The sequence below is a fragment of the Pholis gunnellus genome, assembly GCF_910591455.1.
Source record: "Pholis gunnellus genome assembly, chromosome: 11".
Taxonomy (NCBI): Eukaryota; Metazoa; Chordata; class Actinopteri; order Perciformes; family Pholidae; genus Pholis; species Pholis gunnellus.
The window spans coordinates 1,084,993-1,106,073 of NC_136538.1; the positions used below are offsets into that span (position 1 = coordinate 1,084,993).

A 21,081-nucleotide genomic window follows, 5' to 3' on the forward strand; every position below is an offset into this window, starting at 1 on the left:
CATGCACAGACTTTTTAAGGGACAATCAAATGTAAAAAGAGGAACCTCTTTTGGGGATAAAGAATGGTCATGTAGGCCTCACAGATGCCTCTCTGGTGTGATATTAGGACAACAATTAAGCAGGGTATTGCATTAGAGCACCAAGTCCAGCACTTTTTTTGGAAACTTGGGGGCAGCAGGTTCATAAAACATCTGAAAATCTGTGAAAAATGCACAATATCATAGAGAACAAGGTGAGGTCATCCGACGTATAGTTTTGTCTGACTACCAGTCCCAAACCCAAATATATCCAATGTATTAAGTAAGGTAACTTATATATTGCAAATTCTCACATTTTAGAACCTGGAATCAAACGTTTGGCATTTCTGCTTCATTCTAAAAAAAAGTATTTTCCATGCAGACCTACGGTTATTGTTTGCAGTAAGTAAACTGTATAAGTAGGCATCGGTCAGTTGGTGATTCATCAAATTCAACTGACTTTCTTTCCCTCAGTCATAAACCATATATATATATGTATAAAGTCAGTTGAATTTGATGAAAGGGGAAAGAAACTTTTCAAAACGTCTTACCTTTGTATTTACAAGTAGCTCACAGATGACTTTCAAAGAGAAATAGATCTTTAAAACAAGATTTTTGCGGCATTTCTATTTTCACATCTTCTATTATGAGATATAACTTTAATTTATAAAAACAAGGAGGCTGTTTTGACTTGAACTGACCAGCTGGTGGCGCTGGATGCAAGTCTAGGAATGACCAAAGTCATACTCTGGGTAACACTAAAGTTCCAAAGTTCATGGCAATACATTCAGTTTTTGTTGATATATTTATGGCCACAAGTATGTGGACAATAACGTTACACTCTGAATCAAAGTGGCGTGGCTGAAACATGTGCATTGTCAGGCCTGCTATTGGATTGAATGGTTCAAAGCTGCACTTCAAGCTGCGAGAAGGTGTGCAGCGCTTTTACGTATTCGCCCATTAACGACTTTCGAAATGAATATTATTACATTTCCGAGGGGACTTTGAAGGCGGCATTGGTCCTTGTGGGCTACCTTTTCATCACCAAGGTGTTTCATTGGTGTGAGCTGCCGCCGCTGGGCTGCTGTCGGTGCGTGTTCTGACTTCTGAGTGAAGGATTACAGTTAGTTTTGAACCTGTTAACGTTACATACGGACTTTATATTTTACCTTGATACATTCCGCTGCATGGCGGACGTCATAGATTCAACAATGAGCAGTCTGAGGGCGTTTAAGGAACCATTTGGTAAGTCAGATATTTCAGTGTCTTCATAGACTCACTATCTATATTTTGTAGTTTAAACATACAGTATGTTACAGCGTTAACTATTTTATTCAACTCCGCTTTTCATTTGTTTTACATCTTAGTGAACGTTGAAAACTGCAGGCTAACATTGAGACCTCCTAAGTGGATCTTGTCGTGCTGTATCTCGTATTGTCTTTTTTGTAAAATACAAATCATATTTTACCATTTGATTTTACCATTTGAAATATTTCATTTTATTAGCTTAATTAAGATATATATTTGTAACATTATAATTCGTTATTTTTAAATTATATTTAGTTAGTTTGAGGGAAAACAGTAGGTGTTTCCTGGTTGGCCATCTGCAACCACAACCAAGAAAGTTTCCACAATGTAAAAATTCCCTCAATCTAATTGTAACATTATACCGTTACCGTAAAGATAAGGCAGATGTGGTGATAAAGGAGGGTCGATAAAGAGTTTGTACTTAGCTATGCATAAAAAGTCCATGGTTCCCCCTACACTCAGCCCACCACGGACCTTTCTGACTAGTCATCAAATGATTTGGTGGTATCGCATTTTGATGCACATGTACGTTATTTGCACAAAGCTACAGTACTGTTGCCGTGTTTGTATACACCCACAAACAACTGAATGTGCTTGTTCAGACGTTAGCTGAATGCACGGACTGTGTGTGGAGACCATTGTGTCAATCACACTTGTTTCAAAAGCTCTTCCATACTGCCAATTATGTCATTGTTTTGGAAAATATTAAATTCATTGATCCCCTTTATTCAAAGTTTTACTAATACAGACTAAAATACACAGTCATCATTTTTTTGTAATGTGATCATACATTAATGACCACCTCAGGTCATTAAACCCCCAAATTCTCCCAAATACCTTGCTGTCCTCACTGGTAGCTACAACCCAGGTGGCAGATCCCAAACTTGTTGTCAACAGTGCCTTATAACTGGTATATAAAGCATTAGTACATTCCATTAATAAGGATATTAGTTACAACCTTTAGCTAAACCCTGCCAAAAGGGTGCTTTATTATTTCCTCCTCAGCAGAAAAGACATTGTCTGCATAGGATTCAGTGAGTCATATGAGACAACACATCTATGAGCATATGATTGTACGCTTTCTATTTTATTCTTGTTTTCAGTGACAATCGGGCAGAAGCTCTTGTCTGCTCTCCAGCATGTTGTTTTTGATAGGAGCCAAATGCATTAGTTTCTACAGTAAACTCACTACTCTGTAGGCCTTGTTCAGCTGAAGAACTTCTTTGGTACATTTTGATTGTGTTCTATACACACATTCATGTTTCCATCAAAGAAGTGTGGCTTTCCAACACCTGCAGTCAGCTCAGAAGCACACATGACCTCATGGCATGTGTATATGAATGTACTGTATCATTTCCTTTAGGTGTAACCTTTTCCTGCCTCTAGTTACCTAAACCCCTTTCACACACTGTTTGGATAATTAACACGTCTTTAGTCGCACTGCAGGTTAATGGCTGTTTGTCTGCAATCCTATATGATCCAAGTATACACTGTAGTTCCCTTCCCCACTAAACTGTAATTCATTGTAGACCTTGAGTTGATCTAAAAACTATAAGCCAGGATGTGGAGTTTTAGCTCAGTTAAAAATGGCTGCTATAATATTGAAACTGGAGATTTCAATTGGTTTAGTTGTAACTTACCTGTTTATTGGATTTTCATTTGTTTATTTGGAGACTTTATGCATGAGAAAACATTATATTCTTTTTATCAAGTGACAAAGATTGAGAACAGGGAAATTAATGGTATAGTCTGTCACCAAAATCAGTTTGCTTGTAGTAATCCAAGAGTCAACTTGCGATCAGTTTTTAGTTATTTAATAGCACGAGACTGGTTATGGACCTTTCATACCACAGCTGAGCAAAGCCAAGTCAGAAAACACACTAATGCATTTACACTAATTGCAGCTGTGACACTGGTGAGCAGATGACATGTCACCTTTCTTTTACTGACTTTTCGATGTGGCTGGAAACTGTTGGACCTCATGTGAATAGCTTTGTGCCTGCAGTTGTATGGGTTGACTAATATGATTTTTTATTGGCTCGCATTAATAGAGATATGTGTGGTTTAAAGTTGATCTCTTTACTGAAACTTGAAAGAAGTATTTTCTATCGGCTTTGTGGGTGTTTTTGAAAGGTTTGTTCACCCAAATGACACACAAACATATTTTGTCATGTATCTAGCCATGCAGATAGTTTTGGATGCTTTGTCCTGGGATTTGGGTTTTCCCCAAAACAATGAAGGGAAAGGGAAATTTGTTTGTGGTGCTCAAAGATTTGACAATAGTGCAACTATTTCTTTGGTAGAAAGTAGTTCCAGTGAAAACTATTGACACATTGTTTTGGGATTATCTTGAGTAACAGGAAAATCTGCTGAAACAGAAACAAAAAATTTAAAATGTCTAATCGTTTAATGGTTTAGTAAGTGTTTAGTTTTTATTTCCTAACTGGAACTATTTTTAAAACAGTTTAACCAATCCACCCAGCACTTCATCTTTGACTGCAGCATGGGTTGCCATATTTGATCAGGGATAGGGTTGCGTGATATGGCGGTATATAGAGTGTGATGGTAGAAATGTGTCCACCAATAGAGATTTGGCAATACTGTTTCCCCCGCGGTAGAATGTGATTCTAGCAGACATGGAGGAGAAGAGGGGAGTAGTAAATACAGAGCAGGAGGAAGCATCCCAACCATAGACTGTATATAAGAATTGGACGTTGTCACCGTGGCATCACCCATTGGTTTGTGGACTACGGTTTTGAGGTCTCGAGTTTGGCATCTTGTTCATCTCCATTTTGGTTTTTGATTGTTGCCATCTTGTTTTTATTGTGGTAGCAACCTGTCAATCACAAGGTAGTCCCGCCCTAAAGCATATGCTTTATGGTCTATTTTACTCTAAATGGACCATAATTTACGAAATGAACATGGTCAATTATAAATGGACTGTACTTGTATAGCACCTTTCTAGTCTTCCAACCACTCAAAGCTCTTTAACACAAATGTCATAATTCACCCATTCACACCCATCTACACACTGATGACAGCGGCTACCATGCGAGGTGCCACCTGTCCATCAGGCCTAAGGCACGTCCACATTACTCCGTTTCCATTTGAAAACGCATATGTTTTGCTACGTTTACACTGAGCGTCCACACTACACCAGAGTTTTAGAGCACTGTAAACGGATACGTTTGAAAACGCTCCCGAGGACGGATACGTTTCAAAACTCTGGGGTTGAGTTTTCGTGTGGACGGTCGGAAACGGATACGTTTAGAAACGATGACGCCCACACCCACGTTCGCTACTTGATTGGTTCTTAGCAGTCATGACGTCTCCTTCCCTGATTCGTCACATGTCTATCACGTGACCCTTACCCAGAAGCACACAAACGACAACATTGAATACCGATCGGCTACCAGGTTAATTCAACATGGACAACTGATTACAAGCGATGCTGACCTTGTTGTCTTTACTAACAGCTGTTGTCCAATTAAAGTCTGCATTATTACAGAGGAAGCAGCTGTTAATGGAGCGATCAGCGAGCAGCGTGTCCAGCGGCGTTATCAGACCTACAGTGCAGCCGTCTGAAGTCGCGGTTAGCAGTAAATCCTATTCAGTAGGACAGATAGTTCAGCCACCAGCAGAGCTACGAGTGAGAACAGACAACGACACCGAGGAAACGAGTGAGAGACGTGTGTTGACCACATTTATGGATCATAATCTAGCAAACTGTTACGTGTAAGTGTTGATTTTAAAGTCAATTTGATATGTGAGAGAGAGCAAGACCCGCAGCGCTGTAACTAAGTCTGAAAAATAAAACGTTTAAAACTTTCCACTAAATGTGTCTGTTTGAGTTCATAGAGGAAGATTTGAGAGATAATCTTAAGTATCAAACACGACCTTTCATTGTTAAAGACTACTTTATTACTCTGTCGTATTTTTTTTAACTAAGTAACCAATCTACTACCTGTTTACATCGACACCCACGCGCATGCGCAGTGTACGTGAAGTCACGTGATATTCGCTTTCAGCCGTTTTAGTGTGGACGGAAATCATCTCGAAAACGATACTGAGTGGACGGAGATCGTTTTTGTTTGAAAACTCTGTTTACGTTTGAAAACGGAGTAGTATGGATGTAGTATAAGATTCATACCCATTCACACACCACAGGTTTTGGGAGCAATTTTGGGGTTAAGTGTCTTGCCCAAGAACACATCGGCATGGACTAGAGGAGCCGGGGATTGAACTGCCGATCTTTTGGCCACCCCTAATCGGGGAACATGATGCTACCAAACCTGCCAACTCTTCACTGTGATGACATTACATTACAGTCATTTAGCAGACGCTTTCATCCAAAGCGACTTACAATTCAGATTCTATCACAATTCTACACCGTAGGCACAGCTACAGGAGCAAGTTTGGGGTTAAGTGTCTTGCTCAAGGACACATCGACATGCGACTAGTGGAGCCAAAACCGGGGATCGAACCCCACTTTCAGTCTTTATGCTAAGCTGAGCTAACCACATCCTGACTTCAGGATGTGGTTAGCTTCAGGATCATCAAACTTCTGATCTAACTCGCAGTGAGAAAATGAGTAAGTGTAAATCTCAAAATGTTACCCAGTGCACCTATTCAGTGGCACAGACACTACAGTACAATAAGATGTTAAAATGTTTTTGCAGAATGTTTTTATGTGACACAGATCATAGAGAAACATCCAGTGTTGTTTGGAAGATATGTCATTAAAGAGGTAATATAAGCATTAAAATACCTGTCTAATCCAAGAATATACACACGCAGTGAAAGAGAGACACTTTCAGCTATGTACCAGAGAGTTTGTACAAGGTGTGTGTCTATAGCTGCTCTCAGTCTAGACTTCACTGTGGCATGGGTCAGGTATTGGCATGCCATTCACCTCCATTCATGTGTGGAAACAAACTCATGATAAAGCAAACAGCCCACGACACAGACTGGAGACATGGGTGGTCAAAACGGAGAAAAGCTAGGTTCACCTGTGTGGAATTATGACCCTTAGCAATGTATTATGATGTGGTTTGTATTTCATCTCTTGAACTTTATCCAGAACGTGCCGGTACATGCCCCTGCATTCCCAGAGAGGGAGAAACAATGCTCAACTGATCTGGGGTTCGACTTACACTTGATAATTGGGGTAACTGGCTGTAAGTCCTAATACTTAATGCACTATATTTCAAGAAGAATACCACCCAGGGGTGCAATGTTTAGTTGTGTACTGGTAGTTTTGCATGTTTTAACATATTAACTAGAAATCACCTGCAGCTTACATTACTGCATAATTTCCCTAAAAATATGATAGCTTTATAGGTTGATTTTCTACAACCATTACTTTACTGAAACCCTGCTTGAGATAGGTAACCCATTACAGTGAGCAACTGCTTGCCTTTACATTACAATTGTATTATGTGGTAATACTATTTTAAACTTGGACAGTTTTTGAAAGCTTTCTTTTTAGGAATTTTAAGGTTCGTCTGCTGCTTTTATACCACAAGGACTGTTTTTCAGACAAATATTTGATAACAAATCGAACAATTCATTGATTAATAGAGAATTGAATTGACTTTTTAATAAAAAATATTCATCAAAGCCCTTAAGTTTTTATCTGTGCCTCTATGTACCAATAACTACCATCTCAGTTTTTTACGGATTCAGTTGAAAAATGTAGGTTATTGAAGTCAGAGATTACATTTTCATGGTAGCAAAAAGGGGCTGAGGTCATCCAGGCCAGTGTCCCAGAAGCCATTGAGTCCACATCGGACAATTTCACATTTCACCCAATGCCATCATTCAGTGCCAACCAAGAAGCATCATGCCCTTTATGTAGTGAGGTAGAAATAAAGGGTGTGGAGTAACACATACTGCCAATAACAAAATGGAAAACGAACACAAGTGTGTAGTATGTTCAGCGTGTCAGTCAGCCATGAATTATCGATTCAACACTCATACACCCCCATAACTAATAGAGACTAATATAGACCACAGAAAGACTGAAAGCAACTTTGGAGCAAAGTGCAACATGTCAATATTTCCTAGTACACTTGTGTAGGCTGGTCTACAAAACTGTGGTGGAGGGGATTTACCTTTAATTTCCTCTGTAGTGGATTACACCGTCTGTCACCACCTGTGTTCTCTGCTGTTAAAAAAAGTGCAACGGTTTAATTCCATTATGAGAAATCCACTGATACGACAAGATAAGACAGTGGAAGTACACCTAATAAATCATGTAGAGATGTATCTCACTGGCAGCCAGGAAATGCAGCACCATACACTGGAAAATACCACTTTGACATGTTAGGCCGACAGTAGCGTGTGTGTGTGTGTGTGTGTGTGTGTGTGTGTGTGTGTGTGTGTGTGTGTGTGTGTGTGTGTGTGAGTGTGCGTGTGTGCGTGCGTGTGTGCGTGCGTGCGTGCGTGCGTGCGTGCGTGCGTGCGTGCGTGCGTGTGCGTGTGCGTGTATGTGTGTGTGTTTGAAAAGGCACATTAATGATGCACATGTGCCAGTAGAAAGTTCACTGTCTGGGTCATGACGGGTGCTCATGTATGTAGGAGGCTTTTCATAGTTACAACTAAAACAGTTGTCTTTCTCATTTCTCCCTTGAAGTACTGTGTTTAGAGCATTTTGCCAACCAGCTTTTCAAAATATCAACATTTGTGGGGGATTTCCATCTGTTCTGTAAACTACTACACTTTGAACATTTACTTTCTATGAATGTGGTTGCATTTGAGCAGATAAGGTCACGATATTGTAACCCTAGTTCTATAAGCACAGAGGGAGCCTTCTACTTGACTCTATGGGTAACTCTCCTCCAATCACGAGCATGTATCAGCCCACTGAAACTTGCATTAGCGTAGTCAGTTAATCGGTTTGTGTACTGCAAGCATATTCTGTGTATTGAAGCCACCTCAACCTGAAAGTATACACCTTTAACGCTGGTGAACCAATCGCCCCGCTGAACCAGTTCCAGTGACTTTTTGATTCTTTACATATGCACTGTCTTGCCACACATGTGGGAGCCCACGATGGCTAGAAACATCACATGGCCCACGGTTGTTGCAATGCCCTAAATCAGAATATTCAATTGGCCGAATCTACGGTCTAAAATGTCAGTCTGAGATAGCGCGGGGGGATAGCGATGATATACGGGGACTAAGACGACGTCGATCACGAGCTCCGGCTTGCTCTCATTGCAGTGAAGCATCGCATTGAAGCGTCGGAAGTAATCCCACTGCCGCTGGCATGGAGTTTTTGGCAGCGCTCGGCAGGCTCTATGCAGAGCCACTCGAGGCAGGTGTCGTGAAGATCTGTCAGGACATGACGGGAACTGACAAGGTTCTTTAAACAACGATTTTGTCTGTGGAGGTAGGCACTCAGTGGGCAAAAAAGGAAGTGAAAAAGCATAGCCTAGCAGCGGGTGTGATTGCTCATATACCGTGCGCTTTTTCGGGTTGGCTCGTCCTGATTGCGCGGTTATGCTTATGCACATTTGCGGTGGCCGAATGTGTGCAGAGCCTTTGTGAGTTCGAACCTCTGCTTTGGGAAATGCAGCAGATTTGCTATTTTCTTCAAGACGTTTCCCCTTTTGTGTATGTATTATCAAATGTACTGTAGTTTTAGTGGAACATACTGTAGCTTAACATTGCCCCAGTAAATCTTACCAATGTCCCCTTAAAATGTTGCCCAGTAGAACAAATAAATGCACAGATGCATAACCTTGTTAGGTTTTATAGAAGTGGTTCAAAATCTTTACTCTGAGGACAATCCAAAAAAATCTGTACTGAAGAGTGTTTTGATTTCAGACGAAAATCAAATGAGTACTTGTCATCCATTGTTTCTTGCCACACTTATTATTTCAGACTGCCTGTAGCTATTCTTCATACAACATTTCCCCATTTCTAACTATAAAGTAAGGAATCTGTCTTTATGAATCCCTACAAGCAAAACATCCGCTCCGAACAAGCAAGTTGTTGCTCCTCAATAACATTAGCATTTTCTTTTCTTCCATCAGACATTTATAGTATATTGCACCATACAGAAACATCGACAACAACTGCAGTTGGGGTAGCAATTAAAAGATAAGTCTTGTTTTATGCCATATTTGTCTCATTGTCAACAAATCCCATGAAAAGGCCCAAAACCAATAATGTCTTATTTCACCTCAGGCTTATTCTTTGGTATCTCATGATTTTATTTGATTTTGATTCTTGGGCTCACGATTGGATTCAAAATTGATTCTCAACTCAAAACCAATTATCGATTCAGTGCTAATTTCAGGATCAGTTCCTGTGTGGTGTGTGCTGATAGTTTTTGTATTTGAAAAAGTTATTTCAACTGATTCCAATAATAGAAACACACTAGGACAAAATGGAAACATTTATTCATGCTTTTTACAAACATTTTTGTATTTCTCAAATCTCAATTCAAGGTATTACATTTCTTTGAAGTGTCACTGTAAAAATGTGTGATTTTTCAACAAGTCACAACTTGGACTTGATGTGTAGGATAACAATCCATCAGTAGCAATATCTGGGTTCTTTTAATAAATAAAAAAAGATCTTCGTAAGCTGTACATTTTGAAGTTTTTGGCCCATTTGTTTTTATATCCAGTATTTAGTATACTAAAGGCATAAACTGTAGGACGGTGTATGAGGGTTTGATCCAAAGTAAATTACAGTGTGTGAGTGGCTCCTTATTGTGTTTGAAAGAGTTGATGGAGCTCTATGGCACAGAGGAAGAAGATTATCAGGCTTTGATACTCACACAAGACTCCATTAACTGTTGGTTTGATCTATTAATTGGATTAAAAAATATAGAATATCCTATATAATCATAATAATCCTTTAAAGGTTCCCTGTGGTGTGTGACCTTTAGTGGGGCAATAGAGCAATGTTTTTATGTGTGTGTCTCCTTAGCAGTGATACACAGGCTGCTTACACGGTCTCTGTGACCTACAGACATGACTGCTCTCTCTCAAGTGAACAACACCTTGAAAGCTGCATGGAGGAAATGGCCTGCTTACACCTGGTCACTTAATCCTAATTCTAGTATCCATGCAAAATAAAGTTTCATCGTCATAGAGTGTAACCCAAGAAAGGCCAGATGAGTTCTTTATTTGGAGCCCTTTGGATACAATGGCTTCACAGTGATGTGGACTGATGAAGGCCCACATAGCCCCACCCCGGGGCTGAAAAGCTGCCTTTGTGCTGCTCCCAACTCATCCGTGAATGTGCTTGTTAGAAATATTCCTTTTCAGTGCTGAAGGCATTTCACTTAAAGGTTTTCCATGTTGGAACAGTTGTTTCATTGTTCCTAAGAACGTTAATGCACTAAAACCTGGTTTGCTTTTGGAGGGTAAACACAAGACTGCAAGACTGACATAAATCAATATCAGGAAAAAATCTTCCTGCTTTTACAAATGACAGTTTACCTCCTGTTAATGCTCATGATGTGTCATTACTACCCAGTTCTACTGCCTACATTAACTTGTCCAACACGTCACACTCACTACTAGAATATACTCGTTGACTGGAGGAAGTGGTTTTTCTGTGCATCTCCCCCGTTGATAGTTTGGTGATAAGTAGGAAGAGGATGAAAAGAGTAGAGGTGACAGCATGTAGATGCGATATTGAAGCATTTCCTTTCTTTGTAACAGACAGAAGCAGCTCTGAACCTGTGGAGGACACAGACACCACCAGCTTTGTGGCAGAATTTGTAAGCACCTTTTCTTTGATCTTTCCTCCACTCATGTTGTTTAGCTGCCTCATTGTCTTGACTTGTCTTCTCTCCAGTTTGCTTAGCACTGATTTTTCATTGTTCCTCCTCAGAAAGCAGTCTTACAGTAATCTGCTAAGAAATGTACCATAACTGAACACACTGTGCTGTGATTGGTAGAGCCCGAGGGCTCACTGAAGAACAGGTTGCAGCAGGCTGTTCTCTATCTTTGCACACTAGAGTCATGTTCTTCCACAGGCACAGACCACATCTTGAATGTTGCTGCAGTCTTATGAACAGACTGACAATAAAGCCCTGAAGAAAAGGGTTCACGAAGCAGGTTTCTCTCCTAAGCTTTATTCATGTTCTCCCTAATGTTATCGTGTCTGCCCTTGTCTCTCCCACAGTCCCTGGAGGCCAATTATCCAGTGCAGGTGACAGATCCTAATGGTAAATAAGGGTCAAACCACAATGGTCCCTTTTACAGAGCATATCATACACACTGTACATTCTCAAGTAAAAGTCAGAGTGGCCAGCACAAACAGAAAAGAGCATGGTAAAAAACACATGGGGGGGTGGGGGTGGAATAACCTTTATTATAAACTCAACATTATGTATTGCCACAGCACTAACTCCATCATACATCTATCCATCCATCTAATAGTTTCTAGTTGCTTTTTTCAATCCCTGGAAGGCTTTTATTGTGAAACATTTTTGCAGGAAGTGTTGAGCTTCATTGTTGAGAGATTAACAGCGATGAAAAACTGCCAAAATGGAAGTGACTTGATAAAGATTAGTGTTCTTGTAAAAAGGTGTTGAGTTTGTGTCAAATAAAACTTGAAACTTGAGTTGTGTTTCAGCAGCCAGGTTAAAAACATGACAAACAAACAAGGTGTGCAATAACTATAACGTGACAAAAAATACAAATAGAAAACAATGACTGAGACTAAAACTAGGTATGACATGGAGGAATGTTGAGTTAGCATCAACATCTAATTGAAACAGGAACAGAAAACAGTCCTCTGAGATAACTATAGTAAAATATGTGAATGAAACACAGGAACCTGTGTCTAATTTACAGCTCTACCAAATGACAACCCTGTTTTCTCCAAATATTAGTTCCCATACAACTAAAGTGCATTCTGAATTGTGTTTCTAGGGGAACTTCTCTCAGATTACGGTCGCAGTTTTAAACACGTGAATTTAAACAAAACTAATTGGTTATATTTAGCAAAAACAACATGATTTGTTTCGAATAAGAATGTTTGCTTCATTATTTAAGTTAATAACTGTAAATTAAAATAAGTGAACTTTGACTTTTGATTTCACCCAGGACACTAACAGCAGTGTCCTGGGTAAAAGTCCTGTGTTGACTCCATCCAGACACCCTCTTCATGTAGACTATGATTAGAAACACATTTGTGATATGTGAAAAACAAACGTAAATGACAGTTAATGAGAATGTGATTTTTAGGAGAAAGGCCTCTCTGCTGTTGGATAAACTGAGACCAGGCCTCTATTTCAGAATTGTCAGTACTTTTTAAGCTGTCTTCTGGTATTGTGGAGAAAGTTCAAACATATTTAGCAGTGGTTATTAGTATTCCTGCAGTGTTTTATTTCATCCGAATACACTGTAATGTGTCCCATGCAGATGCTGTGACACTTCACCTGAGCTCCATGCCCTCTGGATTCCTGAGCCCCTCCTCAGACAGAATAAGACAGGTCAGTGCGGGTGCCTTTGATGCAACCTGTGTTTGAAAGTCCCTTATCGTCATCTTTCACAGAGACATCACTAAAACAATATAGATTTACACAGAATGATGTTACACAAGTGACAAAAAAGCTTAATGTCTAGCTTCTCAGGCCCCCTGATCTTCCTCTCTCGTCTTCTTTCTTAAAGGTCAGGTAGTTTAATGCTGTTGAATATTTAACCACAAACTGTGGGAAGCAAGCACGCTTTATTATCATGAAGAGCAACATGATCTATTTAAAATACTGAATGTATCAGTAGTTTTGTAGATGCTCTTATTTCCTTTGAGGTTAATTTTAAAAAGTGAATTGGTTGAGAAGGTCCGATGAATCACACTGTTCCATTCAAATTGACCACCAATGCGCGTTTATCCTGCGTCACTATCCAACTTTCACATCATTTCTCCAACAAACTTAATCCAGTCTTTCCCCAAATATTTGAATGAGTGTGGAAAAAAGTTTGAAGTGGTTGTTTGATTTATAAGACAAGTGAAAAGTCTGAAAACCGTGACTTATGCAGAAAATATTATACAATGCACATACGTTTTAGGCCTATCCAGTGGCAGTTATAGATAGGCATTAAACAGAATAGTCAACAAGATACATCTGCATAATAAACAGCCAATGAGATTAGAAAGATTCACACTAGCAGCAACAAACAACCAATAAAGATGTTTCTTAGTCCCCTGGGGTTCTTAACAAAAACATGTCTAACAATTATTTCAGTAAAATCAGTCAGTTTATATCTATGTATAACTGCCACCCACGTGTGATCTGATGTCTAACAATTAGTATGCTGAGCAAGAACTCGGCCTCAAAAGTCTGTGCATTAAATAATATATTAGTGTATTCTCCAAATATATGACCGCCATCAACCATTCACCAATCACTATCATTACTTTGCGTCTGTTGATGCAGATTTGGATCTAAATGCATATAAACCTTTTTTTCTACCGAGGCAGAGGTGCACTCAGTGGGTACTTCCCCCTTTAGGCGGTGAGCATACAGGATGTGGTTTTGTCCCACTGAACTGAAGGTGCAGGAACACAGAAGGCAGAAAGAGTGTTAACGACATTCTCTCTCGTGCAGCTTTCTAAGAGACAACATTGTTCAAAAATAAACTTGTAAGGAAATGTAAATGTTAGCAGTGGGACTTGAAAAGAGAATTGGTTCATTCCACTCTGTCCAATCACCACTACAATGTATACATCCCCCCAGGCATAGTGTCTTGATTCTCTGCCTTGATGTGCCGTTGTGTGCAACGTGGCTTTTGTTGAGGCATGTTTAACTAAACGCATCCACAGTTTGAGGCACATAACTTGTGTAAGTGGAGACATGCACCTACCACAACCAAACGCATACAAAAACTGGAGAAAGCCCTGCTGTTCCAAAACCAATATAATGTGACAGCAGCCTACTACTGAAGATAGTCAAATTAGCCGGATGTCAACAAGGAAAAACAGCTGATTTGTCTGTTTATGAAGTTTTGAAAATGTAACCAATAAACCAAACAGTTTTGTGGAGCTTTCAGGTGAATTCTACAGCGTTTTCCACTTCACAATATTAGACCTATATCTTATTCCAAAACTTTAAGGGAGTAGAACCAGAATAGATGGTAAAAGGAGGGAAATACAGTATATACCCACAATATATTATATAATATCAATATAAAGTTAAATATTAAGGCCTATTCTCAATCATACAGAATCAAAGCCAGCAGGTGCTCTGCAGATTTACAGATACATATTTAACTTAAAAACAAACAATGAACACATTTAAATACACTAATATGTTGAATTTGTTTCTTTCATTGTCTTACAAGTCAAAATTTACTTTTAATTTGTACAATAACAACTAAAACATAAATGTTGCTGTTGATGTGTGGAGAGAGCATAGACGTAATTTAAGAAGTGACACAAGAGGGGCGCTTCCATTAACTTTCATGATGTGAAAACACACAGTGAAAGGCTTAAAGTTCTAAGATGAGAACACAGACAAATCCCAGACCGGACACCGCCGTGGTAGAGACTTGTCAATCACTGTGTAGCCCCGCCCTAAAGCGTCCTCTGCTTTATGGTCTGTGTGACTCTAAATGGACCATCATTTACTAAATGAACATCATGCTGTATTGAAGAAGACTTGAAACTAGAGATTGAGACCATAAACTCATGTTTACAATGTTTACTGAGGTAATAAATCAAGAGAGAAGTAGAGTCATTTTCTCATAGACGTCTATACAACCAGAGAATGAATGCAAGTTCAAGGCACTTCTGCATTGACTTATCTTCCTTTTATATTTACATTGTCATACTAACTTATGTATAATTTGCTGGTGTGTAAAGGATGTGTGTGAGGACAATAGTGACTGTTTCTAATGTCTTCATATTGCAGTAGAGTTTGAGCATATGAACGAAAACCAGTAAACAGGATGTGATGTAACTAGTATTAATCATTTGTGTTTCTCTTTTATTGTAGCCAGTTCAAGATGTTGAAGAATGCACCTGTCCAACATCTACATCACCAGGTATATTAATCTGTTGTAATGTTAGTAAAATCGTGACTTAATCCTTCTGAATTAAAAATGCCTTCATTTCTTATTGGATTTTTAACTTGCCCAAAAATATTCACAGCATCATCAGCCTTATCAATGCAAGGACATTTCATTTTTAAAACATACTGAATTTGTTAGCTGTGAAATAACAGCAACAGTTGTTTTTTTAACATTTTGTAGGTGGAATAAATATTAGGGCAACAACTGCTTTACACAAATGCACAGCCAGAAAATTACACAGTTTAATAATTTGACATAGTGAGCAATTTCACATTTCTCTCAGTTTCTCAGTCTGACACTCTCGCTAGTGTGACAGTCAGTGTCTATATGTGGACTTATGGTGGATGTGTCCTTTTATGGGTCCTCATAGTGTCCCCACTGGGCACAGAGGTGTCTAATAAAGTCTTTCTTCAAAAGGCAGACGTTCAAATTCCACAGTTTCTATCTTCTTTAAAATAGATGACTTCTGCCAACTATAAGCAAATGAAGACACAGTACTGAGCCCTCCAATCCATTGTTGTTAATGTAGACACACGGAAGGCACGTTTAACAGCGTTACCAGGTGACTATTTTTCAGGCACCCTGAGATAAAAAGCTGCGCACGCGGCATGAGGAACAACCCATTACAGCTGGCAGATATCTTTTCTTTCTTTCATTAATGTCAGTCTGCATTAAATACATGGAAGATGAGTTGATCATTTTAGTGCGGGCTACCCCGACTATTCCACCTCGTCACAACATCCGGTTGCAAGGTCGCCCAAACTGACAGACAAATCAAGCAGTAAAGCTACTGTGAGCGATTGACAGGGCTGGAAATCCAATTATCTCTGTTTTGACTTTGTTTAGTTTAATCAGCGAGGCTTACTGCGGCATCATCGTTATCACATTGGGCAGGTTAGGGTTGCATAGTAATGGCAGGAGCGCAACCTCCCCAAGCACCTTGGATAAAATGATTAAAGTGGAAAGGCCAGCGCTATTGATGTGACAGCACCCTACACATGTTAACAGGAACAGTATAGTTAAAACTATATATCTGATAGTTGACAATAGCTACAGGTGGGAGACATGGGGGGGACCACGAGGTCACAGGGACACCCAAAATGGCCATACTTTACAATAGCCTTCAGGTGGCAGATAGTCTAAGTGACTGAATAAATGAATTCAGAAATTAATGAAACTTTAGTTGAGATATTTATTCCATTTCAGATTTTATGTCAATATACTGTAATTTGCAATGTACACATTCTCTTGTGCTAACTTAATCTTCCTTGTCCATCTCTGAGCTTAGACTACCCCAAAGAACTGCAGTTACTAAGCAGCCCCTGTGAAAAGTGCTGCTGCCCAGCACCTCCTCCCAAGATAAGTGATCTCATGAACGACAAAGATCTCCTGGACTTATTGCGACTCAAGCTGGATCCAAATCACTGCACCATCAAAAACTGGAAGAACTTTGCAAGTCGCTGGGGGATGAGCTACGATGAACTGACCCTCCTGGAGCACCGGACCCAGGGCTCCTTGTCCCACAGCCCCACCCAGGAGTTCCTGCTGCGCTACAACCAGAAGACGGTCACTGAGCTCACCGAACTTTGCCGCATCTACCAGCGCATCGATGTGCTACGACTGCTGCAGAGCTGGATAGAGAAAGACTGGCCGTCACGCTGGCAACAGGCTCATTAACTCCCTATATATTTTCCTTTGGTCAGGGTTGTACTTGTTAGGGATTTACTACGTAAGCTTTTCATCATTAGTAACTTTAGTAAGTGATCTTAAGAAAAAGATAAAACAATGACCAACAGACAGTACAGACAGAATAGCACTTACAAGACTTACAGCTGATTAACAGTTTTTTGGGGGGGTTTTAGCCATGCTAGCCGTCTGGCTCTATGGCAATGTTGTTTTGTCTGATGGCCAATCTGTTGTTCTGTCGGTTGTTCCACCACTTTGGTCCCTGGTTATTTAACTGTTAGATGGAGCACACAAACATTTTGTACAAATATTCATGATTTTAATTACCTGAATTTCTCCATTTGGGATCAATAAAGGCTTATCTGGTCCCCAGGGCATGAATCCTATAACTTTGGGGAGCTCCTTACTTTTCCTATAGCGCTATCAGCAGGTCAAGGTTTACTCTTATCCAGTGTTATAGCTCAACGTTCACTACATGGATTGGTACATGTTTTTCTACATTCATGGTTCCTAGATAATGTATCCTAATGACTGGTGATCTCCTGACTAGCACAACCAAAAGGTTGACATTTATAGTTTTGAGCGTAATGTCAAAAAAACTATTGGATGGTTTGCCAAGAAATTTGGTGCAGGCATTCATGTTTACCTCGGGATGAATTGTAATAAATGTGGGGATCCTCTGCTTTTTTCTGAAGCACCATCATCAAATTTGAATTTGTCTAATACTCTGCTTTTTTACAAATTTTTTGCTGAAGTCAAACTCCCATCAGCCTCAGCTGTACTTTATGTTTTGTGTTATTAGCATTCGAACATGCCAATTTAAGATGGTAAACATAGTAAAAACTATACCTGCTAAACATTGGCATGTTAGCATCTTCAACATGTGCATGTTAGCATGCTGATGTTAGCATTTAGATCAAGTATTCATAGAATCAGAATCAGAACCGTTTATTGCCATGGTATGTTGAACGTACAAGGAATTTGACATGACGGGAGGTGCATAACATTTAACAATCAACAACAATCAACACAGTGCAAAGTAGAAACATATTACAATTTACAGAAAGATATAAAATTAAGTAAAATATAAAATAAAGTGAAATATAAAATAAAGTGCACAAACGAACAGATAACAGGACTATAAACAACGAACAGATAACAGGACTGCATTCTTCCGGAAATCCACAACCATCTCCACTGTCTTTAGAGCGTTGAGCTCGAAGTTGTTCAGATGGTCACCAGATGATCAGTCTCCCACCTGTAGGCGGACTCATCCCCACCAGAGATGAGTCCAATGAGGGTGGTGTCATCCGCAAACTTCAGGAGCTTGACGGACTGGTGACTGGAGGTGCAGCTGTTCGTGTACAGGGAGAAGAGAAGAGGGGAAAGAACGCAGCCTTGTGGGGAACCGGTGCTGATGGTCTGAGAGGCTGAGACGTGCTTTCCCAGCTTCACGCTTCCTGTCAGACAGGAAGTTTGTGATCCACTTGAAGGTGGAGTCGGGCACGAGCAGCTGGGAGAGCTTCTCATGCAGCAAAGACGGGATAATGGTGTTAAAGGCAGAGCTGAAGTCCACAAACAGGATCCTGGCGTAGGTTCCTGGGGGTCCAGATGCTGATGGATGAAGTGAAGGGCCAAGTTGACTGCGTCATCTACAGACCTGTTGGCTCTGTAGGCGAACTGCAGGGGGTCCAGGAGTGGGTCAGTGAGGGTTTTTAGGTGGGACAGAACGAGGCGCTCAAAAGACTTCATGACCACAGAGGTCAGGGGGACGGGCCTGTAGTCATTGAGTCCTGTGATCCTTGTTTTTTTGGGGACGGGGATGATGGTGGAGGCCTTGGAGCAGGCTGGTACGTGGCATGTCTCTAGGGAGTTGTTGAAGATGTCTGTAAACACTGGAGACAGCTGATCAGCACAATGATTCAGGGTGGAGGGTGAGACAGAGTCCGGGCCGGCTGCTTTGTGGGGGTTTTGTCTTTTAAAAAGCCTGTTGACGTCTCTCCAGAATAGAGAGAGTTGTCACTGGGGAGGGGGGTGGGGGGGACACTTGGACGGGTGGTACAGAGGCATGGGCCCCTGCTGGGCTGGGGGAGGGGGGGCTGGTGGTCTGGGGCTGGTTGATGGAGCTGTGGGGGATGGAGTCAGGACTGTCCCATTGTCTTTCAAATCTACAGTAGAACTCGTTCAGCTTGTCTGCCAGGCGGAGGTCATTCATAGAGTGGGGGGTTTTAGGTTTGTAGTTGGTGATCTGTCTGAGGCCTCTCCAGACAGAAGCAGAGTCACTTGCTGAGAGCTGGTGTTGCAGTTTCTCAGAGTACAGTCGTTTAGTTGTTTAGTCGCCTTACTAAACCTGTATTTTGTCTCTTACAAGTCCTTGTCCCCACTCCTAAATGCCTGTTCCTTGTGCAGCCTTAGCTGTCTGAGTTCTGCTGTAAACCAGGGTTTGTCGTTGTTATAACTCACCCTGGTGCTTGATGGAACACAGCTGTCCTCACAGAAGCTGATGTATGACGTCACAGCCTCTGTGTACTCATCCAGACTGTTGGTAGCAGTCCAGAAGACATCCCAGTCTGTACAGTCCAAGCACGCCAGAAGATCCTCCATAGCCTCACTGGTCAACTTCTTGAATTTCCTCACCACAGGTTTACAGAGCTTTATTTTCTGCCTGTATGCAGGAATCAGATGGACCATGACGTGGTCAGAGAGTCCCAGTGCAGCACGAGGGACGGCGTGATAGGCCCCGCTGATAGTGGTGTAGCAGTGGTCCAGAATGTTCTCCTCTCTGGTTGAGCATTTAATGAACTGTCTGTATTTAGGGAGTTCATGACTGAGGTTTCCTTTGTTAAAGTCACCAAGGACAATCAGTCTGGGTTGTTCCGTTCCACACACAGTATCTGGTCGGCGAGCGCGCGCTGTCCCTCCTGCACGTTGCCCTGTGGCGGAATGTAAACGGCGACCAGTATGAATGAAGCGAACTCGCGGCGGAGTAAAAGGCTTTACAGTTTATGATAAAAGATCCAGATCAGGAGAACAGTGCTGCAGAACCACTGTCACATCGTTACACCAGCCACTGTTGGTATAAAAACAGATTCCTCCACCCTTCGATTTGCCGGAGAGCTCCGTGTCGCGATCCGCTCTGAACAGCTGGAAGCCAGCCAGCTGGAGCCCCGAATCCGGTATCGATCCACAGAGCCAGGTCTCAGTGAAGCACAAAACGGAGGATGAAGAAGAGTCTGTCTCTCCCCACCAATAGCTGAAGTTCGTCCAGTTTGTTGCACAGTGAGCGGACGTTGGGGAGAAATATGTCCGGCAGCGGTGAAATCCACGTGTTTTATTAAGTATGTTGTTTTATATTTGGAATTAACACTCATGCTCATACAACATAGGCCATGTTAGCAGGATATATGTCACAACCTCTGAGTGATAATGGCATGTCTTATATACATGTTCTATTGTTGCATCCAGTGTGGTGCTGGCAGTGGAATGGAGCTAAGTGAACAATATATCAGAGGAAGATTCTACTCACAACTATAATAATTATTTCATAGATATCTCCTTTATTTGGTCTAATCAAATTACTTAAATTTGCAAACCAAACTACAGTTAAAACTTTTGCTCACTTCAATGTTATTTGTTATTCAGTTTTTTATTTTATTAAAGCTCCTTGATTCACAAATAATTTCCAATATGGTTCTTGGAAAGAAATATGTAATAAGGTACTATTGGAATAGAGACGGTGTTCAGTTGGTACACTTCCAATGTATGTGTTAGGTAAATAAATTTAATCAGAGCTTTATGTGCTAATTCGCGGAGTTGCGAGTTACAGGTTATGAAGGTTTAAAACTCCAAGCGGGGCGCTCTAGCACTCGCCTGTACAAAGGAATGAGAAAACTGTAACTCTGAAGGACACGCTTGGGCAACTATACACTGATATCAAATAGTGGGGTAAACTGCCAGCTGAGAACAGTACGTACCACAGCTTGAGATAGCAAAACATAGACGCCACACTTTGGAGCCTGTTAGGCTA

General features: G+C 40.7%; 1 protein-coding gene across 1 annotated transcript; it reads left to right on the forward strand.

The window, feature by feature from the left end:
* Positions 1-1,105: 1,105 nt before the first annotated feature.
* On the forward strand, positions 1,106-17,748 carry edaradd (EDAR-associated death domain). The gene is made up of 6 exons (XM_079168473.1): positions 1,106-1,263; positions 11,010-11,068; positions 11,476-11,518; positions 12,720-12,790; positions 15,293-15,341; positions 16,657-17,748. Exons 1-6 carry the CDS (start codon positions 1,206-1,208, stop codon positions 17,043-17,045), a joined length of 669 nt encoding a protein of 222 aa, XP_079024599.1. The 5' UTR covers positions 1,106-1,205; the 3' UTR covers positions 17,046-17,748.
* The last annotated feature ends 3,333 nt before the right edge of the window (positions 17,749-21,081 follow it).

Coding starts and splice junctions, on each gene's coding strand:
- edaradd (XM_079168473.1), top strand. CDS start 1,206: ATGGCGGACGTCATAGATTCAACAATGAGCAGTCTGAGGGCGTTTAAG. Junction 1,264..11,009: donor GGCGTTTAAGGAACCATTTG/GTAAGTCAGATA, acceptor TCTTTGTAACAG/ACAGAAGCAGCTCTGAACCT. Junction 15,342..16,656: donor TCCAACATCTACATCACCAG/GTATATTAATCT, acceptor CTCTGAGCTTAG/ACTACCCCAAAGAACTGCAG.